This window comes from Mycetomoellerius zeteki, unplaced genomic scaffold, assembly GCF_001594055.1.
Source record: "Mycetomoellerius zeteki isolate Tzet28-1 unplaced genomic scaffold, Tzet1.0 scaffold274, whole genome shotgun sequence".
NCBI classification, from domain to species: Eukaryota; Metazoa; Arthropoda; class Insecta; order Hymenoptera; family Formicidae; genus Mycetomoellerius; species Mycetomoellerius zeteki.
In genome coordinates this window covers 17,005-42,679 of record NW_017257254.1, presented here as the reverse complement: position 1 = coordinate 42,679, position 25,675 = coordinate 17,005, and the positions used below count along the sequence as shown (strand labels likewise).

Sequence of the window (25,675 nt, the reverse complement as noted above, 5' to 3'; positions counted from 1 at the left end):
GTTTATACCGTGCATTTAGGCCGCGGCCTATACAATAGATGTCTTTGTTTATCCTGTATATTAAACAAAGACACCTATCGTATAGGTCGCGGACTAAGCGCACGGTGTAAACGTGGCCAATAATGTACGATAATTAGAATTAAGATATTTACAAATCACCTTTGAGGTACTACTGCAGATGCGTTTTTTTTCCCCCGTATGTCTATTCCATTAAAAAAATATCCAAGAAAATGATAAAATATACGGCTCGAGAGAGAGTAAAATATTCTAATACAAAACATTTAATTAAACACAGATATTATACTAAAAAGAAGGAAATATTCACAAGTACACTATTATACTTTGCTTGTAATATTTCTACACGTAGTATTATGAAACGTTGCACTATCACATGTAACTATCACACGCGTAACACTACCATATGTAGTATTATCATCTATCACAAACACTATTAACACGCTAATAGTATTGTTCCTTTTTTACACAGTGTGAATCCTCAAAACTCTATAATCTCGCATAAAGCCTTTCTAATTATCGTACACTATTGTCATTATAAAAATTATATTAAAAGTAAAATTTTTTACAAGTTTCTCCTAAAGGTACGCTACCAGCGTATTTTTCACTCTTGAGGCATAACGCTAGTCGCGTGATCGGCGCTAATAGTATTCTGTCATGCTTTTTCTTAGTCAAACGTTGTTTCATTCGAGCATATTCCGCAAGAAGAATATTACGGTAATCGGCGATAAGATTGTAAATCATATGCGAATTAATTTTTGCAGATCCATTCTCCAGGACGAGAGTACGAAATACGCGAGTGCGCGGGCACCGAAACGCGCGATAAAATCCCGCAAGATGGTGCACCCACCATTTGGTCCTGGTGTTCTCGCTTTTCTTCTTTCGACTTTCTTGTTTGTTCGACTACGTACTACTATCCGAATCCTAGGATCCCTTCGATAGCACATGGCGCAAACTTTCGCTGACTTTTCGCTGTAGATAGGCAAGAATGGAGTTTCGCCCCGGGATGGGTGGTGGGTGTGAGTAAGTAAGTTTCCCGTCGTCTACGGAGAACGGCTGTCGAATGGATTTGCGACACGGTGGACCGTCTTAATCAACCGGGCACTGATCGATAAATCACCTATACGCTCCGCTGTGTAATGTCTGAATTTAATTTTGCCATCGGGCATCTTGTGATCTATTCGGATGCAAATCGATAGACTAATAAAACGATCTTCGATCCTAAGAAGAAATCTCTGGGCTGACGGAAACATTTTCTATATACTGTTCAAAAATTTAAATCTGATGATACTATAAATAAATACAAAATTACAATAAGACTATTAAGAGTCTAGCGGATGATAGTGCGCAATTATATTTGATAAAATAATAAATAATATATATAGAAAGTTAAAGGTTTTGAAAACGTTTCCAAATTTGATTTATTTTCAGCAACGTAGTATGAAACATAAAGATTTTATTTTCATAAATTAAATCTTTACATATTATATTTCATTATATTTTATACTACGTTTCTGAAAATGACTCAAATTTTGGTCCAAATATTCGACTTTCTAAAGTATCAGTTAATTATTATTTTATCAATGTGTGTAACTGCGCATTGTCGTTCGCTCTAAGTTCTTATCAACTCTATTCTATATTTATTTCAATCACGAGTTTTTACGTGTGAAAAAGTACAATATTTCTATTTTTGCTATAAAAATGCAATATTTTTTATGCTCAAAGAGTTGATCTAGAATAAAAATATTTTTAATTATTCGATGACATATTTATTTTAGCTGTCGAGACGAAATGAAATCACGACTCATCCTCTCAAGTTCTCTCAAATCGTGAGTCCGTAATATCGTTTACGTACAAGACCGCAGGTCTCATGAAGAAAAAGAAAAAGGAAGAACGTTAGCGTATCGTAACATCATGGCGATCGGGAACAAAGGATGATGGCGAGGTGAGAGTGCTTAATTCGCGCGAGTGGCACGAGGTGGTGTACGCTCGCGGAATTCTTTCCGTTTCTTCTTTTTTTTTCCTTTACTTTCTTTTTATTGTGAAGGTGCGCTCGGAAGACTGTCGAGGAAAGAGAGCAAGGAGGCACGACCGGGTAGGAGCGGACGGAGGGAGGACGATGCACACAATGGGCGTTCTTCTGGAAGATTAAAGTGCAGCGGCGGCACAGCGTTGCGGAGCTGTGTCGGGCAGCGGCTCGCGTTAAAATTAAAATTGCTCGCAAAAACGTACGGAGAGCAAAGTGCGAGCTGTGGATGGAAGGATAAAAGAATAGGCGGGAGGGAGAGGAGATCGGAAGTGTTGGCTTGTAATTTAAAAGCTTCTCGCTGTTTTTCGCACGGCCCTAAGGAAGCCATTAGGATCCCCGCGGGCGACCAGTAAGTAGAATAACCTGCAAAGTACATTGCCGGGGGCACGACTCGTGATCGAGGAAGTCTCTCTGGTGACTTTGGAAATATTTTCGTTACTTCTTACGTTTACGGTGACGTTCGATTGTAGATCGACTTGCCACTTTGCCGAGACACAAAGGCGCCGAGGAATTGGAATCGTATAAAAAAGTCACGTTTTTTGTTCCATTTCTGATTCTAGTTTTACGCTTGAGAAGACAAGTGGATGAAGCTAATGAGTTGTATACAACAAAAGCGGATATTTATCATGTTTTAATATTATTACTACTATCATTATTATTTTAATACTCTATTACAATTATTATTACTAAATTACTATTATTACTACTATTATTATTATAAATATGACAGAATTCATTAATATTACAATATAGTGAATTGTAAGCAATATTAAAAATGTAAAATTTTTTGTAAGTATAAATATTACTGTGTTATATTCTGAAATAAATTTACACTTTCTGTTCGAGATCGTGTAAGTCAAGTCGTAAATTTGCTCGCGGTAATTTTTTAGCCATTTCAAACTGTTACTGGCAAATAATTGTCGAGACGGCTCTTTTACAGGTCTTTTAATTCTCATTTCTGATAAGATTAAAAGTTTTTCTTTACTTTCGACTGCCCGCTAATGATCTCGCTGTCGATCGATAATACCGAAGATATTGCAACGAAGAGGTAACTTCGCCGTCTAAAGGAATATAGAAAATTGGGAAAATTTTGTTGTACAAAACCAGTCGTCATGAAACTTGATATATATGTAATATGAGATGAAATACGAAGAAATCTAACCAAAATCGAATGGCTAAATAATGGATCCTGGTCAAAAACCAGAAAATGGATCTGGTGGATCGTGTGACGGCAGTGCCCGTGTCACTCGTACAATTTCATTTTGGCGATTGAATAACGTTGTTCGCAAGCATTATTTTGTTTAACATTTGATAAACAGTTTAACATTTGACAACAAGGATGAAATGATTCTATGAGCGTCAAAAGTAGAACGTACTCTAAGTCATTTCGGCTGGCACACGTCCTACTCAATATACATATAAATAAAAAATTTTAAATGAACAACGTTATTCAATCGCCAAAATGAAATTATATGTGTACAAACGGACACTGCCGTCACACGAACCACCAAATCCATTTTCTGATTTTTGATCAGGATCTATTCATTCAGCCATTCGATTTTGGCTAGATTTCTTCATATTTTATCTCATATTACGTCTGTGTCAAGTTTCATGACGATTGGTTTTGTATCACAAAATTTTTCCAATTTTCTATACCCTTTATGAAGCGTTATGTCAAGTAAGAGACAGTAGAAATTCATTCTCACGTAAGAGTGCAATCATCGAAACACTGAGTGATGAAGGAGACTGACAGTTATACGACTGTGCAATATATTTGCGGGAGTGTGATGTACGTGGGATGGGAGGAAAAGGAAGGGAGACACGTTAAGCGGCTGCCAAGGAGCGAGAACGAAAAGACGAAAGAGAGGGTGGAAGCACGGAAGGGGTAGCGAAATTACCTCGAGCAGCATTGTATGCCTGCCAAAGGGCTGCAAGCACCTAATTAGCCACTCAAACACTGCACCGCATAAAACGACTCTGTTATTAGAACGATATGTAAAACGAGGGTGTCTCCACAATACGACCCTCAGTTTTTTTCGGACATTCAGGCTCGTTGATCCGACGCGACGCGCATCCCTACGACGTGGAAATTTTTCTGAGAAATTCATCACGCCTTTTGTTGAGCCTGTTATACCGTTATCGTTACATTATTATCTTGAGCGCAAAATTATTATACGACATGGAACAATGACAGCCAAATCTAAATTATATCCGTAATACACTGAAAAAAATGTATGTAATTTTACATGGAAATTATGACTGGAAAATTACTTAAATTACGTACATTTACTGGAAATTGTAAATTTTCAATCATATTTAGGTAATTTTCCGGTCATAGACATGTAATTTCCATGTAAAATTATATGCATTTTTTTCAGTGTATTTAGAATAAGTTAGAATTTATTGCGTTCCACATTATTTCAAAAGTTTTAAGTCACATGTATCGTGATAATAGTAATAAGTAGATACGTAAATATTATACAACGATTTTTCTGACAATTTAGGCAGAAGTTTTATAAAATTTTGTTAATAATGTGTTGTCTAAATTTCATAGTAATAAATTTATTGCAAAATCAAAAATGTTTATTATTCATTATTGTTATCAGAATTTCATTTGAAACTGAGGAAAATATCTGAAAGTAATATGTGAAAAGACGAGAGAAATCAATAACGAAATAAAAAGTTTCAGTGAAATAAGAAAGACTATCCAATAAATCTTCAATACACATAATTAAAAAGAAGAATTTAAAGTTGTGTAATAAACGAAAAAGTAATTGCGATGTTAAAATAGAATTGTAAAAGCTGTAACTAACGTCTTTGTAAGTAAGATATTTACGCATAATTCATAATTGTCATTTGTCTACCAATTAGACGTACCGATTTATCTATTGCACCCGATAGAAATCATTATCGTGAAATATATTCAACGTTGAAATTAGTCAAAGTATAGCGAGACATTGAAACGTTCGGCCATGTTCGCTTTAAAACAATGAGGACATTGTTAAATTATTAAAATGATTTGCACAATTAATCGTTCAGCTAATTTAGCTGTTTAATTGTTAATCGAATGACTGAGGCTCGATTGACCGCGCAATTATAATACAAAATTACGTTTTACATGAGAACGTGCTAAGAGCGATTAAGTACTATCTTCTTGTCGATGGAAAGAGGAAACGAGCATATCAATTAATGCAGTATTTTCTAAAGCTGTCAATGTTGCATATTCATCTCAAAAATACTTTATAAAAGTTGTTATAGATTTCTTATAAATTTGCTTATTCAGGATGGACACTAAAAGATTGTAAGGAATGATTCTTCACACAAATTCAAGACGAAAGCTTCACATGACTTAATATTATATATATAATAGTATAGATATATATAATATTATATATATAATAGTAATATAAATGTATAGAAACGGCTAGTCCCAAAGATACTAGTGTATCTGTACCGCTCGAGCTATTCTGATAAAACATTGAACATACAAAGTTTTATCAAAATAATTCTAGTAGTTTTTAAAATTTTTGGAAAAAAACGAAAATTTTTTTTCTCCAACTACAACATCCTGTATCTTTGAAACCGTTTGAACAAATGGTTATATGAAATTTTAGTCTTGAATTTATATAGATGAGGAATTACCCCTTAAAATCTTTTAAAAGTTAGGTTTAGTATCACTCTGTATGACTTGCGAAATTGAAAAAAAAATCGTACGAAAAGTCAAATTGTTACGATTTTTTTTAAAAAAGTTTATTTAAAAAATTCGAAAAGAGATATCTGTAATAAGATGATATATTTATATATTTATTCATTTGTATATGGATTATGATGTATCGAGAAAAGTGAAGTAGTGTTAATCGGAATTTAATAGTGCGCAATAGTTAGTATTTTATGCCAAGAAAAAATGTGCAAAATATTTGTTTGCGATCGGATTATATCTTCTGTTTTACCAAGAGTGTCGAAGTTTGCAAACTTAACTCAAAAATTACGAAATGTTGATTTTTTAATCGATGTCCTTTTGCTTCTGTGTTTACTAATTCTGTATTTAAAATGGAAACATTTTTGAAATTGAGATCTTTTTTAATATTTCTTGGTCTAATATGACGTCTAGAGTTGTCACAACGTAATAATTTTCACTTGATAGAAAAGCTTTGCAATCTATACTTACAAAATCGTAGTCCACGGACTAGTAGTACCTATATATGAATAAACAACGTCGAGTTCTTAGAATTAAACTTAAACACTAGCTACAAAACTGTTATACAAAAATTTATGCGTATGTATGCGTGCGATATTGATGTAATATGTAATGATGTATCAATGAGACGTAAACCATATGTGTGTAAACTCTATTGAGTCGATAAAACAGACGACTTTAGGACCTCCTTAAACACACATTTTTATGTCAATTTGTGTACGACAGCTTTAAAATATGCACTAGTGCGCACTGAGCGTATCCAATAAAATTCATTATAAGATGCCTATCCCGGAAAGTCGGGAGTTCCAAATTCAAATCCTGGTTAAGGTGATGCTCTTTGCCTTATAAGATCTTCAGAGACGCCACAAAGCCTTTGTACTTTGCAGTGTTTTAAGATGCTTATTGACAATAGATGCTCTTTCTTAAATTGACGATCGATAACATCGTAATTTACGATGTTATTTCCAGCCAGTTTATCATGCGTTTCAAGTCCGAAAAATCAATGCGCAGTTTATACAACTATATAATGTATTTGTAAATCTATATATGTATATATACTCGTAAATATTACTAGAGAATAGAAGTAATTTTATAGTGATCAGATGTCCAAGTCTAAGAATTCGTCGGTGTTGTTCATGTAATCTACTAGTCTGTGGAGTATAATTTCGTAAGTACAGATTGCAAAGCTTTTATATCAACCAAATATTATTACGATGTTGACAGTTCTAGTTACTTCTGATGTCGTAACTTTTCTTATCGTTACTCTGTTATAATGATGATTTGGTAATGACGAATTTTTTTATAATTGTAACGATAACGTCAAAGTTGGAAAGTCATTCAATTGTTATTTGAAATGAGTTGGTAGTCATCGTTACTGAAAAAATTAATTCGGCATTTGTAACTCGTTACTTTACTTGTAACGAGGGGTAACGTCACTCGTTACTCGTTACAAATTACTTTTTTCAGTAAGTAAACATATGATGCAAGTGACTTTTCAAAGTGACTTTCCCAACCTTAGCGCAACTCAGTGTTTAGTTAGTTATCATAAAAAATTGTAACGTCGTTATCAAATTGTTACTATAAAAAGTAACGGAAAAAGTAACGGAATAGTAATTTTTCCATTCTCTGAATATTATTAAGCACCAGATCCGATTTGACAAAAATAAGATTCTTCCTCTTATTTGATTTATTCTTATCGATCTAATTTCTACTTATAGTTGTCAATAAAATGTTAATTAGGATTATTTATAAGGTTTTCCACCTGCATTCATCACAAATACTAAAAATTTTGCAGTGTCTTTTATGAGATAAAAATCAAAATGTCGCACATTGTTCTCTTTTTCCCTTTCTTTTGTGATGTGCGGTCGTATCGACAGAATTAAATGGTGCGATAAGGGGAAAAGTTTCTGGTTATTAATTTTTCGTTACGTGCCAGGACAGTCCAGTCAGCCAGCCGGCACCGGTGATTTTCTACCGAAACTTTACGTCCCACTACTTATCCCATAGGGATGAACGCAAAGTTGCAAAGTTTGTCGGTCATAATTGATGTCTCGTAAAAGGAGACGGCAGAAGAAGGTTCGGGAGATCGAAAAAAACCGCCGTGGAAAAGTTCCGACAGGATTCCATGCCTGCATCGACGAAATCAATCGCGGTCGGATCGCTGAACGACGAACGAATGGATGGAAATCTCGTGTTCGAAAATAAATAAATGACACGTATCGCGCGCACGCGTTTTGTCCCCGCCAAGCGTATTTTTAGTATTAGGATATTTGGGACGTCTAGAAGAAACAGTACGTAGTAAAAATTTAGTAGTGATAAGTTAAGTTATTCGATTAAATATTAATCACATTTTCATTAGGTAGTTAGGTAGGATATTAGTTAAATGAAATATTTATAAACATTAACTTAATCATATTTATTTCTATGAATATTGTTAATCTTTAATAACACGTATACCTGTTTTTAAAATAATGTAGTTCAGTGCCATACGTAATATTGTATAAAATGCGACAGAGAGAGAGAGAGAGAGAGAGAGAGAGAGAGAGAGAGAGAGGATGTAGGCCATTTTAATCAATACAGTTAGTTTTTTCCGAAATTAATAATGATATACGAAAGAATATTTCAGATGAAAGTGGAACGGCATTGAAGGAGACGTATTTTGGTCATGTTCTTTTTCTTCTAGGCGGAAAAAAATATGAAGGCGCCAAACAAATATAAAGGTTTTTTGGCGCCATCACTTTTTAAAAAATAAAAAATTATATTTTATTTAATAGTAAGAGCGAGTTTTTTAATTCATCTATTGTTCAATCGCATTGTGCGAAAATGTAATTTTGTTCCATAAAAGCTGCATTTGCGCATAATACGATTAATTCATCGATGAATTAAAAAACTCGCCCTAGTATGATTCCTCTAATTATTCTGCATACAGGTAAAAGTATTAAGGCAGAGATATAAAAAAACGAATAGTTTACGAGATGTTTCATACCTTATTATGGCTCATATTGGCATAAAGTGTTAAATAATAAATATCTCGCAAATTAGTAGTTTTTTAATATCTTTTATGGACAGAGTAATAATAAATTGAATTAATTGGTATAATATAAAGAATAGACATAGTTTCTTAAAAAAAAATATGTGTAAACAACAGAATACTTTTTTAAATAAGCAACTATGTGTTTTCTTTACACCAATTGATTCATCTCAATATTTTGTTCATAAAAGTATCAAGGTACGATTATAAAAAAATTAATAGGCATGTTTTACGAGATATTTAATTATGTCAAAATGTGCCAGAATAAAGAAAATATTTTGTAAACTATTGGTTTTTTGATATTTTTATCTTAATACTTTTATATAATCTATATAAAAAATGATTACTGTAGGGCGTGTAAAACACTTAGTATTTCGTGATACATACGTGTAGAGGAATAGTAAAGCATGTTTTTTATAGCAAAATACAAGTGCTTTGCTTTCGTATTCTTTGTTTAGTTTGTTGTCTTGTATATCCCACCTGTTTGGGATATACAGCAGGCGGGATTTATGCCCAAAGCATACAAAATGCGCAGATTGAAATCAGTGCACTAAATGCAATAAACGCATTACATGAAATATGTACCTCTTGTCATAACACTTCTAATATATGTAGGAAGATTGTAATTATTATTTATTATTTCATATCATACTTATCATTTTTATTCCTTAATAAAACTTTATAAACGCAAATTATTGTGTCATTTTACGTCTTATATGCAATATTTGTAAATTTTTCATGAGTCGTATATATCCTCCCTCCTCCTATGAGTAGTCATATATCCCATCCCTATGGGATATATGGCAAAAATGCAAGGGTTTCAAAAAGTTTATTTTTTAATACGAAAAATAAATATTTCAGATTTCTAACATTTTTTTCATTGTAATAGACAGTACAAAGTTTTTACTGATATAGAGTTAGTTTATTTTAAACATAGTAAATAATACTTAATAAATTAAGTTTTTGATAGGTGCGGCGTATGTACCGGAGTTACTCTATTGCCTTCACATTTTTCCGCCTAGCCTGAAAATGATTATAATTTCTCAGATAATACAAAAATGATAAATTACATGGACTTTAAGTAACGCATTACCACCACGTAATAGCCGAGTACTAATTAATGCGGTTTTAAGGAAAATTATAGTAATGAATTATGCTACGTCAAGACCACCATTTGCAACGAGACTAAAAGAGAGCAATCTAGACCGACCTCTCGTGTTTTTATCATCATCGTCTGAGATGAAATTTCGTTTATTTCTCAGATCAAAAGTAAAGCGCTTTGAGAATAATTATTCTTTAACAGTTTGTGAGAATAATGCATCTCGATTATAAATGTATATAAGCAGGATAATCTCTCCTCTTTTTACTGCATAAAATCTGTAAGTATTTAATTTTATAGCTTGCTTCATAATAGAATCTATGACAATAAATATATAATCTCCACACACACACACACATTAATACGTAATAGAGAAATTATCATAACCAGTTTATTAAGTGTAAAATTTATGTTCTAAATATTTCATAGTCCGCAAAGAGACAGGTTCATAAATTTAAAAAACGATGTTGATTAACACTGTAGCTCTTTGTTATAAATAATAAAATATTCTATCGTCTCTTGTAATCAGAAGATGCCTTAAAAATTTTGCTATCTAATTTCGGAAGGCATCTCTTGGGTAAAGGTTTGGAAAGGAAGCTTTACCGAGGTCCTATCACCAGCTGGACGACGCTGAAAATTCATCGAAGTACCGATATCTGAGATATTATAACTTGTGCGAGCGAGCAAGAATGCGTGCGAGCGCGATATCGACGAACTTTCCGAAAATCGTGGAGAGGCAATAACTCTGATAGAAAAACGACGGGATCGTTTCGTTTCGATGGAAGCCCTTCTTTCAGTCGATGCCGTGCCACGTGAGCCACCCGATATCACTCGGACGACCAATTTAAAGTTATACGATTCGTCGGCCATTTTCGTGTTCCCGAAGGACGACAACGGCACCAGCGATGTCCGGATTTGGGAAAGTCGAAATGCGGTTTGACGGCTATTATCGTATCGGCTAGGAGTGTATTTCTGTTGATGAAAGACCTGACTTGCGAATTTTTAAGATACGCTCTTTCGCTCTATCGAGTCTTGAAAAGTGTCCTAAATGTGAAATGTTGTATTGGAGGAACCTATTTCGAAAATAACGGAATTCTAAATTTGATACCACAAAAGATCTTTTCTTATATAACTTTTTCATCAATAAAGTCGTGAAACATGCCAGGTAAAGGAAAGGTCAATCAATTATTTCGCTCGAAATTGAATTCGCTGTGAAAATACTAACCCAATATCTTGAAAGTTCAATAATTGATTTATAAATATACTAAAAATAAAATAAAGAAAAATTTTTCAGTATCTTAAAGATGAATCTGATAACAAGTTATTTTAAGTGACTAAATATTACGAACGTAATTATTTTTACTGTTTGCAATAAATTAAGAATAGTAGGTACAATCATGTAAGAGTCATTAAAATGCGATTATAATTGTTTAAGCAAATTTTTTCTCTCTAAAAGAGAAAGAAAGAAATACAAAAGAAAATTTTCCAAAATAATTACCGTTAATAATAATTGAATGTATTTATGACGAGAGCAAACCTTTTGAAATTTCCATATAACTATACTGATATATTAAATTTATCCTTGATACGATAACACTCATTACTCATGCCTGAAATAAAATTTTCTCATCTCGAACGGAGCTGGATTATGTTCCTAGAACTTTTGGGAAAATACGACTTTAGAATTACTAGGTGGAACTTACGAAACATCCCATTACACACTCATATACGCGAAATGGTGGTAATGCACTCGAAACTTTTACGAGATAAACGGCTTGCGGTATATTTTTATAACAATTTCCTTTCTAGCTTTCTCGCTTTAACTTGAATTCTAGAAATAGTCACTTCAGAAGTGAGAGAGCACAGTTGGAGGGAAGGTCCTTATGTCTGACAATCGAATGAAATCTTGCCGTCGCCGGAGACGGAATGTAAAAAGTTTCAAAGAGAGGAATTTCAATTTGTGTAATATCAGATATTTCGGATTCTCTGCTGTCCGGTGTAACAGAGAGGAAGGGAGAGGGAGAGGGAGGGGGGAGGTGAAAGGAGCGGGTTTAATCAATTAGGTGACAGCGGGGCGCGAATAACTGCATGGCGAGGAAAAGTTTGGCGTGGAAACATGCCAATACCGGGGCGATCTTCTTCGTTCCCGTTTTATCGCGATTGCCAATCATGAGACTCGAATGGGAAATTATGTCGAGCGAATAAAGCGAAATATTAAGATGAACGATTCTAATTTCGCACGCGCGGATGAAACTATTTCTCTAACGGTAGCTCGGTACCGTTTCTTGTTTCGCGGACGCTTTCTAAGGCGCATTATTCAACGATGTCGCCACGTAGCACGCTAAAATGCTTCATTCAAGTTAAATACGCGTTTTAATTGCGCGGTTACCTCCTTCCTACGTTCCTTCTAAATTTTCGCAGGCGTGTACGCGCGCAATTCGTTCAATCGCGTTCATGCCTGGGTGACTGACTATGGGTACATTTTGCGCTTGACACATACCTACATAGAATACATACTTAGACGTTGCAACTGTTACGTCACTCACAGTCGACAAACACCGCTTTCATGTCAATTCGGTCAGTAACGCAACTGCCGAGATCGGTTATTATTTTGCGCTCTTATTTTAATAGCAGTACAATCGTTCGGTTATACATTTCAATAAATTTAATTTAAAAAATGCAGGAAAATATACACACGCGAGAATAAAGTTCCAATATGCTTATTAACATTAAATTCTCAGCTAGTATATCGCTCGCTTACAGACCCGGGATAAAACATTTTTCGCCCGAAGCAAAAGAAACAAATGCGCTCTATAGGTACATATATAATAATAAAAAAAATATTTCTTTTACGGCATGTAAAATATACTGAAAAGATAATATTAATTAGTAGTATTTAATATATAGGATAGGATTGAGTATTGTGAGCACTACAGGTAATATGAGCATCCTTTATATTTCTTCAACAATTGGTACTAGTAGTACCAACACTACCAATTGTTGTAAAAAGATGCATCTGTCTTCGCGACATTCCAATATGCTGCGAAGTTTGAACTAAATTTATGTAATTCGAATATTTATCATATTAAATAAGCAGGTACATTATTTTTTATTTTTTACATTTTTTCCCCTAACCTCATAAGGTCCCTATCTACATTGAGATAAGATATTTTGTCCTGCATGTTAATATTAAGTAAACAATATCGAGCCATTCTATAATCTCACAAAATCCCGATACCATTATTGATTTATTAGACACAGGAGTTTTTCAAATAGATATGCATATGCGTGGTCGTAGATTTTAGTGTGTATATAATAACTAATAACATATCTCTGAAATCTGCCGCGTTATTTGTATTAGTTAATGCTGAACATAAAGTTGTGCTTACGGTTCTCGGGCGAGGAGACGAGGCGAGGGCTTAGACAATTTTATCTCGACACGTAACGAGTAACGATCAGGTTCATGGCGTGCAGGATAGTCAACGTATATCCGCGGAAATATCCGTGAAATTTCTGTACGTCCGAGGTCTTGTAGTTTCTTGGTGCATATGCGCCCGCATGTACGTGCACACGAACACACGTGTATATCCATGTGTATCTACGGCGGCGCGAGTGAGTGAAAAGGCGAAAAATACTTTCCGAATAAATTGTCGCGCAGGAATTCCACGGCGATGCTCCGAACAAAACGCTTGCTACGCTATGTAGCATGTATAAGCGAAGGGAGAATGGAAAAGGAAGGTTGGTTGGTTGGTTGGTTGGTCGGTTGGTCGGTCGCTCGGTTTCAACGGAACATCGGAGGGTACGGAGCGTCTCGTAAAAATGCAAACTTCTCGCTTCGGCGTCGCGTCGTGTCGATGCCGGATGCAATGTGAGAGGAGTCGAGTCGGTCGTTGCGCGATCCGATGTTGTCGCTTCGCCTGCGCCACGTCCAAAAAGTTGGACGTGGATTGTGAAAACGGAAAAGAAGGAAAAAGACCGGCAACTGGGCGCGAGAGCGAGCACGTGCAAGGGAGGGAAAAAGAGGCGAAAGGAAAGTCAGACGACGGCAGTAAAGCCACCCTACGAGAGAAACTCACGGAAAGTTCGCTCTGTACGTCGTTGCAACGCGGGTGGTCGAGGCTTGCTTTGGAGATGGAGAAAAAAAAGAAAGTGAAAGAAAAAAAAAGGAGAGAGGGTAAGTGGACCGCGAGGGACATTTTCCTGATTTTTCAAGGGGAAAGGAGGAATCAGAAAAGCGACTCTGGTTACTCTGAGTACAGTTACCGAGAATACAATATCACTCACGTATTCGGTGATTTGGAAATATCGATATTTTTATCATCTCGAGCCTTCTTCCTTTCGCTCGTCTCTTTTTTTTCACTTATATTGTTTTAAATAATCTTCATTATCATATACTGTTTAAATTTCCAAAATTCGAAAATTACTAAATTGCTATTAATATTTTATTTTAGTTAATATGCATAAAAATTAAATATAAAGTTGTATCTAATGTGTTCTACAACATGTAAATATACTTTCCTCTATTCTTACTATTTATTATTGATATAAGTACTGTTTAATTTGCTGAAATTACTAAACTACTATTGATTCTTTATTTCAGTTAAGGAGATGCTGTCTGTTCTGTTTTACTGATGAAATGTGATTAGTTTTCAAATGCACCAATCTTTTAAAGGGATCCTAAAGTGAAACCTCCCAACTCCGACAGAATCACCGTTTTACCGATAAAATATATGACACATCTTTATACTACATTAGTAGGTACATCAATGTTGCACGCACACATGAACATAAATTGTCATATAACGATATTGTTTTAATTAGACATCTTGTAAATCTAATTTCAAGAACTTGATGTTGAGTAGATTGCATGTCTTCATGCAATCTACTATAGTTAGTAGCCTCCAATTTTGTAAATATAGAATGCAAAGTTTTTGTATCAAGTGCTGCCACGACTTGACAGTTTTAAACACCATTTTGGATTAAGGAATAATAAAAAGGACCACAATTTCAAAAATTTTTGTCGTTCTTGGCAATTTTTAGCTGGCAAATTTAAACTGCAGACACGTATATTAATACGTATATTTTAATTCTGGAAAAAAATTTTCAAATCTATAAAAGTACCTATAAAAATACCTATATGAGATATCGTTCTACAAAGATTATTCCGTTCAATCAGTAAAACAGACGATTTAAAAAAATCCTTCTCCATAATTAAAGTATAGATAAAAACAGTGTGCAGACAACAATTTCATACGAAAAATGAAAAGAAATTGAAAAATTATAATTTCATCATCGGCTTCCCATACAGCAGAAATATCCAAGTTATATCACAGGAATAATCTAAAGGTATCGCAACGTCTGTGGCATATCCGTATGATATATTCGGGATGTTTCTGCTGTGTGGATTCTGCAGTCGACTCGTGACACATGTGCTGCATATAAAAGTTTTAGACTTTGTACGTTTGAAATAAGCTTAGATCGCACTAGAGATTACACGAAAGAACAATGTTATGCTTGTAGAAATAAGCTAGGGGCTTTGATATAAAAGAAAGAAGAATCTGAAATTTCATTTGTATGCTATGAGTGAAATCGGTGTGAAGAGTAAAACAGAGCAGTATTTGTGTTTGGCAGTAGTGTAGATACCGAATTTTATAAGCGATGGTGTTGCAATATGTTAAATGAGGACAGTTGTATACATTTGAGTGAGACAGAACGATAATGTAAAAAAAAAAATAAATTTGGAGTTAAAAGTCTGTATTGTCGACGTCGATCAAGTTGGGCCGTTGCTTTAGCATCTCCACATAAAAAAATTAAATGTAGAATTATATCTAACGTTTCCGAATTATTTTGTAATATTTTCTACAGCATGAAATGATCCTTTCCTTTGTTCTTACTATTCGATATTATCATACTGTTCAGTTTTTTAAACTGCTATTGATTTTTTATTTTAGTTAACGTGTACAAAAATTAAATAGAGTTAGGGCTATTCCGTTAGTTTCAACTTTAAAATAATACGAAAATTTACATTGCTTCTTGAAAGCGTAACCTTTAAATAATTAAACGTTATCGTAAAAAATGGACGAAAGAGCCCCGCTCTATCCTATATTTATCTGAATTATTTTCTAATCATTTCTGAATCATTTTCTAATATAATGTTCTGCAGCACGAAAATATACTTTCCTCTGTTTTTACCATTTATTATTATCATAATGTTCAGTTTTCTGAAATTGCTAAACTTTTATTGATTTTTTACATCTGAAATACGTAAAAATTAAATGTAATATTATATCCAGCGTCTCTGAATTATTTTGTAATATGTACTACATCATGAAAATATACTTTCCTCTATTCTTTTTGATTGCCATACAGGATGATGAACGAGCGAGTCAAAGAGTGTATCGTCCTGCGTGGAATGAACGATGTTTGAGTAGAGAACGCAGAATTGCCTCGGGCAAATCGTAGGTAGTAATAATCTTGGAAAGCAATTAGCAATCGAAGAGTCGACGAATACATCAGAAATCTGTTTCGAGTTGATTACTTTCTTGTAGACTAGTCGGTTTCGGTGTATCGTTCGGAGTGGTTTACCGCGTTCCTGGTTTGTTAATTGACTGATTGCAATCGACGAGAGTTAGAACGATCGTGATAATCGTTTTCGCTGTTAACTATCGTGTTTGCAAACGGGACAACCTTCACGACAATACTTCTTGTTAAAAGATGAGATAAATTTGTAAACTTCATCCTTCAGTAAGTTTCGAAATTAACATCGAATGAAGAAATTGTTGTTTAAATTCCATTTACTGACATTCTCAATAAACATATCTGGATTCTTTTGCATAAAGGTGCAACTAAATATTATCAATACGCAAGTCGTATTGATATAGGTATAAATCGATAACCACGATATGAATTTTATGAGTCCTAATTTTCGAAAGATAAATAGCGGGCGGGTGGAGGAGAGGACAAACTCTATTCAAAAGGAAACGAAGAGGGAGAGAACCTATATAAATTGCTCGAAGCCAAATGGAGACGCGATTCTGAAGGCTCTTAACGCGCTTCAAGTATTCATAGTTCCCTCGCGCGCATCAAGTTATTCCGCTTTAGCAATGTAATGAAGAGGAAGCGATGCACGCTACTAACCTGAGGTGGATAGTGATCCGGTAGGGCACGCAGGGCTTCCCTATATGCCGATAGAGCTCTTTGTAATCTACCCTGATCGGCATACAGCGCGCCTAATTGAAGGAGAGCCTGCACCCTGGCCGCCTCGTGAGCCCTTTTGTCCTTCAAACCGGAGCCATCCAAGGATGCACCGGCGCGCAAAACCGCAGCTGCATCAGTGCCCCGTCCGACCGAAATCAACGCGGCTCCCAGATTCACATAAGCCTCTGCAAAGACAAATGATAAGGATTGTGAGCATGCGATTGTCGATATTCGAAGGATTTAACCTTGGATTTAGTCTACGTCCGTAGACTAAATCCGAGGTTAATGTTTACAGAATATATATTTTCTTACTCTTTAAACTTGTATATTCATGTATATTTATGTATAAGTATATATCGCTCTCTTATTTCAAGAGTGACACAACTAAAAAATTAACGATATTAAAGAATTTCTTAGAATTGTAGGGGAACCTGGGGTATAATGAAACCATGGGGTATAATGGGATGTACTCGATATCTTTTTACAGATATGCTAATATGTAATGAATTGTCAGACAATAGTTACTGTTAGATGTATCTTATTATATATTGTTATTAGTTGTCATATTATTTTTACCTGAAAATTGCTAAAAATTGTTTAATGTGTTCGCTTTACTGTCCGCGAATGAGTTACAGATTCTTTGGTATGTTCGCATAAGGTAAGCAATAACAAAATTCTATTTTTTATTGTCATAAGTACATTTATCTTATTATATAATCTTTTCTTGTTACTTTAGTAAAATCTATACAAATATATTAATTATCTGTGATATTTTATATTATCTAAAGTAAATTTATGTACCTCGAAGAATAAAGCACTGGTGTTATTTTATGTTTAAAATGAGTTTATGATTCATGTGCAAGTGTAGATAAAAATGATGAGAATTATTTTATTTGTGTTATCTTCTTAAACATTTTTATTTATGTTCAATATAATAACAGTATACCTTGTATAATGTATCACTCAGCATCACATATAGAATTATTAATAAAAAATTAAAAATTAAAAGTGCAACAATGTATTTTTACTTATATTATATGTTCTAAGTCACTTTTAAGCAATGTTCAATATTAATTTTTTAAAAATAGACAAGTTTTCTGTGGTGCCCCATTATGCCCTGCATAAATGACATAGTGAGGTTACGACACACTCTTACAAAACAATAATTTCGTCCTGTTAATCTATACTTTTGCAGTAAAACTTAAGTTTTCCTTATAGTAAATACTTCAAAAAATATTTTAATATATAACAAAGTTGATTTATTCATCTTTAATATGTTTAAAACTTGAAAAAATCTAACTATAACCATTATACCCCAGGTTCCCCTACATATAATTACATAATAAGTAGGGAATAAATAACACGACCTTTAAATGGTCAAGCTGGATCTGTGATTAAGTAATTTGATGTGAATTTATATACTACATAATAATCATTTAAATTACGCGCCGAATTGATTTTTCGGTCTTGAAACCTAACTGAACTACAGTAATAATATCACAAATTATTAAGGGGATGCTGGAGTGACAAAATTGTCGAGACATTACAGATGGATAAAAATCTTTGAATTTAATAAAAATGGAATAAAAAACAGGATTTTACAGGATTAAAGTAGAAGCAAAATTGAGAAGTGCTGCAGTGGACTTTATACTAAATTCGAAAAAAAGTTAAAAACTTACATTTTTTCAACTCGTAGAGCTGTCACCTGACGTAGATGTTTTCTTAATACAAAAGTTTTATAGCTCGTATGGACAAAACGACAATGCAGCACTCGGGGGATATTACGTGCACAAACAATACTGGTGAGTTTACAGAACTAAGATTAAAATCTTAAAAAAAAGACTTATATCGATTTGCAAATAACGTGTACACGAATGCTGAGCGAAGAGTCGGAATGGTAAACAAAGCAGTAATTATGTCTAGCAGTAAATGCTCGATTTTGCAAGAGATGGCGTTGCAATATGTTAGATAAGGACAGACGTGTGCGTTTGAGTAACATAGAATGACAATGTAAGAAATGAATTAAAGACGTCACTTATTATCGACTTTTTTTATTTGGAATGAAAAAAATCTGTACTATTGACATCAATCAAATTCGACCGCGTCAGTCCAGCATCCTCTTAAATTGATTAGCAATTTAATAATTTGATGTTTGTAGGCATTAGATAAGCATTATATAAGATCTCTTAAAAAGATCTTATGTAATACTGAATAACATATTAAAATTATAAAATATATAATATAAATAATCTTATTGCGAAAAATATTACCTCGGTTCAAAAAATATTACCTTAAAAAATTAAATTCTTCAGAGAAAGGGAAAAATTGTTTTTCAACTTGACAGAAAATTACTGGCTAATTAAATAATCATCAAGAAACATGTATTATAAAATGTGATCAAATGTCATTTTTTATTTTTGTTTCACAACCCCAAAAATCCACTTTTTGTTAAGTTATAATGATTTTATCAATATTTTTTATGAATTAAGCTAGATTATTTTGATGATTGAAAAAGGATATTTACTTAACACAATATTTACTTAACACATTCGTAGTAACAATAACTCGTAATAATAACTGGAAAATTACATTTTTTTAGTTGTGTCATTTGTGAAGTTAGGAAGTGATATACTTAAATGTAAATATAAATCATATTCGAATACGAGAGAGAGAGAGAGAGAGAGAGAGAGAGAATTATTATATACAATTAATATTATGTGCAAATATAAATTATATAATTTAAGTATATTTGTATTTACATTTAAGTATGTAAGTATTTCTTTTTATATAATTGTATTTTAAAGAAAAAATGTAATTAAAAACAGAAATGTCAAATTTTTTAATATATCTATAAACACTTTTAGACTCTAAAATTATTAAACTAGTTTAAGTAAAACTTTAAGGGTGCAAAAACAATAGAAGGAATAAGGAATAAGGAATTTCAACCTATCAGAAATCGGATATACATAGTTTGTGATAGGCTGAAATCGTTTTATTTCTTATTCTCTTTCTATTGTATCTGCACCCTTAAAGTCATCATTATGTAATCCAAGATATTAAACTATACATGCCAAAAATGTTAGATATATACAGGAACGAATAATGAAAAGTCGGATGACTAGCGCTTGGGTGGATTTTGGAGAATGGTTTCATAAGCCAAAAAGATTATGGATCAAGTCCCGTCTTGGCGGAAGCTTTAGATGTGGCATTTCGTTTTCTCGATCTTTATTTCTAACTTTAATTAAAAAAGTCCTTTTGAGAGGACTAACTTTTCTAGGCGTTGGGATTGGAATAAGCGCTTTGTCTCTCAAGTAAAATTGCCATAATCTCTTGCAGGCAAAGACGATAAGGGAGATTATGTATAGGAAAACTTTTATTTTAAAATAAGGTATAGCTAAGTTTTTTACAGATTTTACTTCCAAATTTACACATTTATTTGTCAATCTTCTTATAAAATCAAATGATGAAAACTGTTTCAATCAGATAAATCGAACTTTATATTAATTTAAAAGCGTTCGAAATAATTTTATTATAATGAGACTTTTCTTATCGACACTTGACTGTTCTACAATTTTCTCACAGAAATAAAAAACAGAGATAAATATAGTGCAAAAATAAAGAAACGCGTAATTTAACGAGAACAAGAAAAGAAACAATAATCCTCATCGCATTGTACTTTGAGACTTCAGCAAACGAGAGGAAAAGTGGCAATGAAAAATAGTGGGCCGTAAAAGCCGGACGGTACCTATAGGTTCGCATTTAGTCTACGTGAAAACTTATTACACTCGGTACGCTTGGATACCACCTGTTACCATTTATCTCCCGAGCACGCTCGCGCGTTCTTACTTCTTCCTTGTTGATGAATTTCGATCTCCTCACGACCTCATCGATTTTAACGGTTGTCTGTAATGCGTGGTGGATGAAAATTATTACACCGTTTAGGCAGCGCTTTTACAGCTTTGATTAACAAAAACTATACCGATTATCGCGGCCAAAAGTCTAGGCGCATCGGAATGATGATCTCCCAGTCGAGACTCGCGTTTTGTGCACTCCTTGAAAAAAATTAGTTGTAATATGATATATAAAATTTAAGTGATGGATTACGTTATGTATTTTTACTACTTTTTACTATTCCAACTCAAGTAATAGTACTTTTAATTTTTTTTTTAAATATTCTTATTGAAGATCTTCCTATTTCAAACCAAGTAATGGCAGCTTTAATTTTCTGTCAAAAATCATACTCATCGAAAGGAACTATTGTACTTAATTGAAATTTAAAACCCAAATGCTACTGTCTTAACTAACCAAGTTAAATCCTATCAAATTAAATAGTAAAACCCAAGTGGTACTATCTTTATTATTTACTTAACTCTAATAATACGTATCATTTGTATAAAAAATTTATCAACAACTGGCGCCAAGTTAAATTCTACATAATAAATGATATGATCTTTAATTTTTATGATGAATGAAACTTCAATGTTATGAAGAAAAAAAATTTTTTAAATTTTTTATTAAACAATTGTTAAACAAAAAAATTTTTTTCTTCACAAGATTGAAGTACTCTTGAAACCGTACAACTTTTGTTTAAAAATTTTTTTTCATCTTTTATACTTCCGAAAGTATTCGCCTCGAAAGAAAAATACCGTTTTTTTTTTAAAGGGGTGTTTCACCCCTTAAACATGAGTTAGAATATATATAAAAAAATACGTCTCTCTTAGATTTTCATGTTTAACAACATATTTCATGGAAAATCAAATCGGTTCCCAACAGTTGTGAAATTTCCCTTGTCAGTCTCATACACATGCTGGATACTTTTATTCTCGTGGGAATGTTTCTTATTTTTCTAAATATTACATTCATGTTTTTACTACTATATTATTATATCAACATTTAGCAACATCAACCGTTCTTACACGAAAAATAGAATGTAACGCATTTTATGATGTTTTGAATAACGTTTTGAAGGAAAATTAAATAACTACTACTTTGATTGGAAGAGAAAATATCTTTAAATGAATTGTAAAATAATTTCTTTTAAGAAGAATTAAAATCATTTGGATTGGAATAGGAAGATCCTTCAATAGGAATACAAAGATATATATATATATATATATACTTAGTTTAAATACGAAAAGTGCCGCTTGACGGTCAAAATTAGATGTTGAATCCATATACGTATTCTTTAAATGAATTTATCTCAGAAATATGATTGCTCGCCATTACTATCAGATTTTCAACGCAATCCATCTGAAATATTAATAATCTCCCCAAATTTAATCTTAAAAATTGTAAAAACCTTATTGCGAAAAATATTACTCGGCCGGGAATCAAACTCGGCCTCTACACTCTCTACTGACAATGAGAAAAAAGATTGGCTGTATATGGCATAGCATTCTTAATTGGCTGCTGCAAGCAATTAAAAATGCTATCACATTTTAAATTACTGCAGTAGCCGATCTTTTCTTTCAGTGTAGCATTCCGTGCTAATGTCCTTAGAGACACTATAGTAAGAGACTGGCATAGAATGTCCAATTTTTGATTGACTGGATACGGAATGGCATAGCCAATCTGTGATGACTAAGATGTGAAAAAAGAGGGAACAGAAATGCGGCAAATAAAATCAAATATGCATTTTAATATTACACTTATATTTAATAAATGTCAGTATCACTGCAAAATATCTATAAATGACTATATGAACCATAAAGACATGGCTATCAATAAACAATATAAACATATAATTAACATTAGTAATGTAAAACAGAAACATAAATATACATACCCTTATGACAAAATTAAGTAATTATTAGGTCTAGTGGAAAGCGCTTCATATCCTTTCTCGCTCTTGTTCTTGCACCCCAAAATACAACAACCCGTCATTTTCTACATTATATTATTCAATTGCTTTTAACAGTCTTAGCTGGATCTTAAGTGCTTATTTAACCCTCTTTTGGTAAGGTTGGGGTAAAAATAACCCTACGGTTCGTTTATTTTATATTGCACATGCACTGTTTATCTTACGGTTACGTAGTCTCGACTAACCTATTTTCAACTCGTTCACTAAATATTTTAGCGGTCAAAATCGTTTGGGTAAGTGACATATCCCTCCAATTCTGGCTTGACGATGATAATCACAATCTGTGATTGCTTATGATGCTGGCAACTTGCCATAGATTTGTTTTCAACGATTTCGAATATACCGACATTGTAGTAACATGCAAGCAACAATGTGTATATGTATTGCCAGCAGTTTAACAGCAAGATAGGTGCATCAATGTTATCTTGTGTTGTCGGCAATATGACAGCATTATATGATGATGCACATTATTATGGCAACGTGATGGCAGTAGTACGAATTTTGATTATGGCAACGTGATGACGATTTTAAAGTTGTCGGCAAACTGCTGGCAAATTGCTCAAAATTATCATATCGTGAAGGCATCAAGTTGCACAAATAAAGACTCAGTTGCTGCAATTCTGCTAGCAACATATGCTTAGCAATGCATACTTAGCAAGCAACATCCCAGCAACAAGACAGACACGTTGCTATCTGGGTGACAGATCCGAACTTTGCGTCGCAATATTTCCGCATGTAGGACACGTAGAAAAAAAATAAAAGTACTTTTATTACACAATCCGAGTGAAAGCTATCGATTGAACATATGTAGAATTTGATCGATTCAGCCGTTATCGAGATTCAATAATTCCCGCAACTCGCCGACTCGCGTAAAGGAATACGGTCGGTCTCGTACTATGAGAAATATGCGCTTATCTTAGCGCCGAGACACTGTCGTGTCTCCTGATACCTGTGTGTGCTTCGTATTATTTTGAATAAGGAATGAGATAGCTGTGGATCGGCGGCGGTGTTGGGTAATCCATTTTCATCGCCGCCGCGCCATTCCCTGGGGATACTCTATGGAATTAGAGTGCCGGCCGAGCTTCCTGTATCCCCGAATCGGGATGAATGTATACGCGACGAAACTCGCGCGAAACTGAGCGCATGCGCGCATACTCTCGAGCGTATCATGTATGTTGCGCTGGCTGTTTAAGGGGATCCTAAACACGATTAGTCATATTGAAATATTAGCACTTACACACAGACGATTTACGTGTCATTGACATATCGCTACCTCAATATCTCGCTTACGCGCGCCACACACACATAAATTTTCATAACAATTATGTATTGCAATAACGTTTTAATTAGACGTCTAAGTGACAACATTTGCTTCATATAAAAGCTATGCAATCCGTACTTATGAAATAGTAGTCCACAGAGTAGTTTGCATGAAGAGTGGTTCTTAAAATTGAATTTAAACATCTAATTAAAATGTGATTGTTATACGAAAATTTGTGTGTGTGTGTGTGTGTGAGACATGCGTGAGTGAGATATTCATTTAGTGATGTGTTAGTTATACTTAAATCTGTGTGTAAGCGCTATTTACAATATGACTAATCGTCTTTAGGATTCCCTTAATGCCTTGCATTACTACGTAGATTACACTTCACAACTATACATTTTAATTAACGCGGATTATTGCTAAATATCATATTGAGAAAACCTTCTAGTTGAAAATGAAAGAGAGAATGTACCAAAAGATTCTGATGATATTAATGAGAATTTTGGTGATTTCAACTATGATAAAATATCATGGATGCAATAAAAAGAATTCTGATTTATCTATTTTCAATCAGAATTCCAATTAACACAATCCAGATTCTTTTTCTAGTAAATTATCTTTTTTTTTTCAAAGCACAATTATTGTAACGCCACAAGAAATTTTATATCGTCGTCTTCACAATTAATCCTCGAACAGACGCTTCGAAGGACTAGCTGGTTCTTGATCCGTATTTTACTGGATAATCAAAAAGTCATTTCACGTATAAATATAGTATACAGTCTTGTCCATAAGTATTAAATACTCGCAGTTTATTGCATTTTCTTGAAAAAGGGAGTAATAAAATTCAAAGAAAAACTAACAAAATATTAAATTCATTATAAACATATTATTTTTCAATAAAACTGTTTCTTAATTTATTTTTCGTTAGATATAAAACGTTTAATTCAATTTGTAGAGGTGCTTTATACTTTTGGTCAAGGAGTAGTATATAAAAGGCAGTAAAAGGCAGCAGTTCGAGTTTCAGACGTTTTTACGCCCTTGCGATAAAAAAGGATGTACGAGTAATCTTCGAAAACTAACGAATACTCATCGAATTTTGAATGACTCAGTCACCATCAGCCGAGTTAACAGAAAAAATACAAGTCGTGAAACATAAAGTCATGAAAAAATTAGAAAACTGCTGAGAAAAAAAATTGTATGAAAAAACGAAATTAAAGTAATATGAAATTAGAGTGAAATTTCATCTCACCGTTAAAAGCAAGGAATGTTCTGAGATTACAGCTATTAGAACTTATATTTTTTATCGCTATGTACATAAAATAGAATATAAAATTCGGAATCAATTTGAGCCATCAAGCGATGCGACTATAAATTTCTAACATTTTGATTCTAGCATTTCGGAAATATTTAGTAAGCTTTTTAGACGTAGCAGTAATCGACACGCGTGAGATAATTATGACATAAAAAGTTCGAAGATCATACA

The 25,675-nt window shown here is 33.4% G+C and overlaps 1 protein-coding gene across 1 annotated transcript in view; it reads right to left on the bottom strand.

The window, feature by feature from the left end:
- Tmtc2 (Transmembrane O-mannosyltransferase targeting cadherins 2) overlaps nucleotides 1-25,675 on the bottom strand; it is a 42,899-nt gene that overhangs the window by 16,495 nt on the left and 729 nt on the right. Inside the window, exon 2 of the mRNA XM_018450260.1 lies at nucleotides 17,009-17,253. Within this exon, the coding sequence (XP_018305762.1) occupies nucleotides 17,009-17,253 (245 nt within the window). The remainder of the gene's footprint in view (nucleotides 1-17,008; nucleotides 17,254-25,675) is intronic.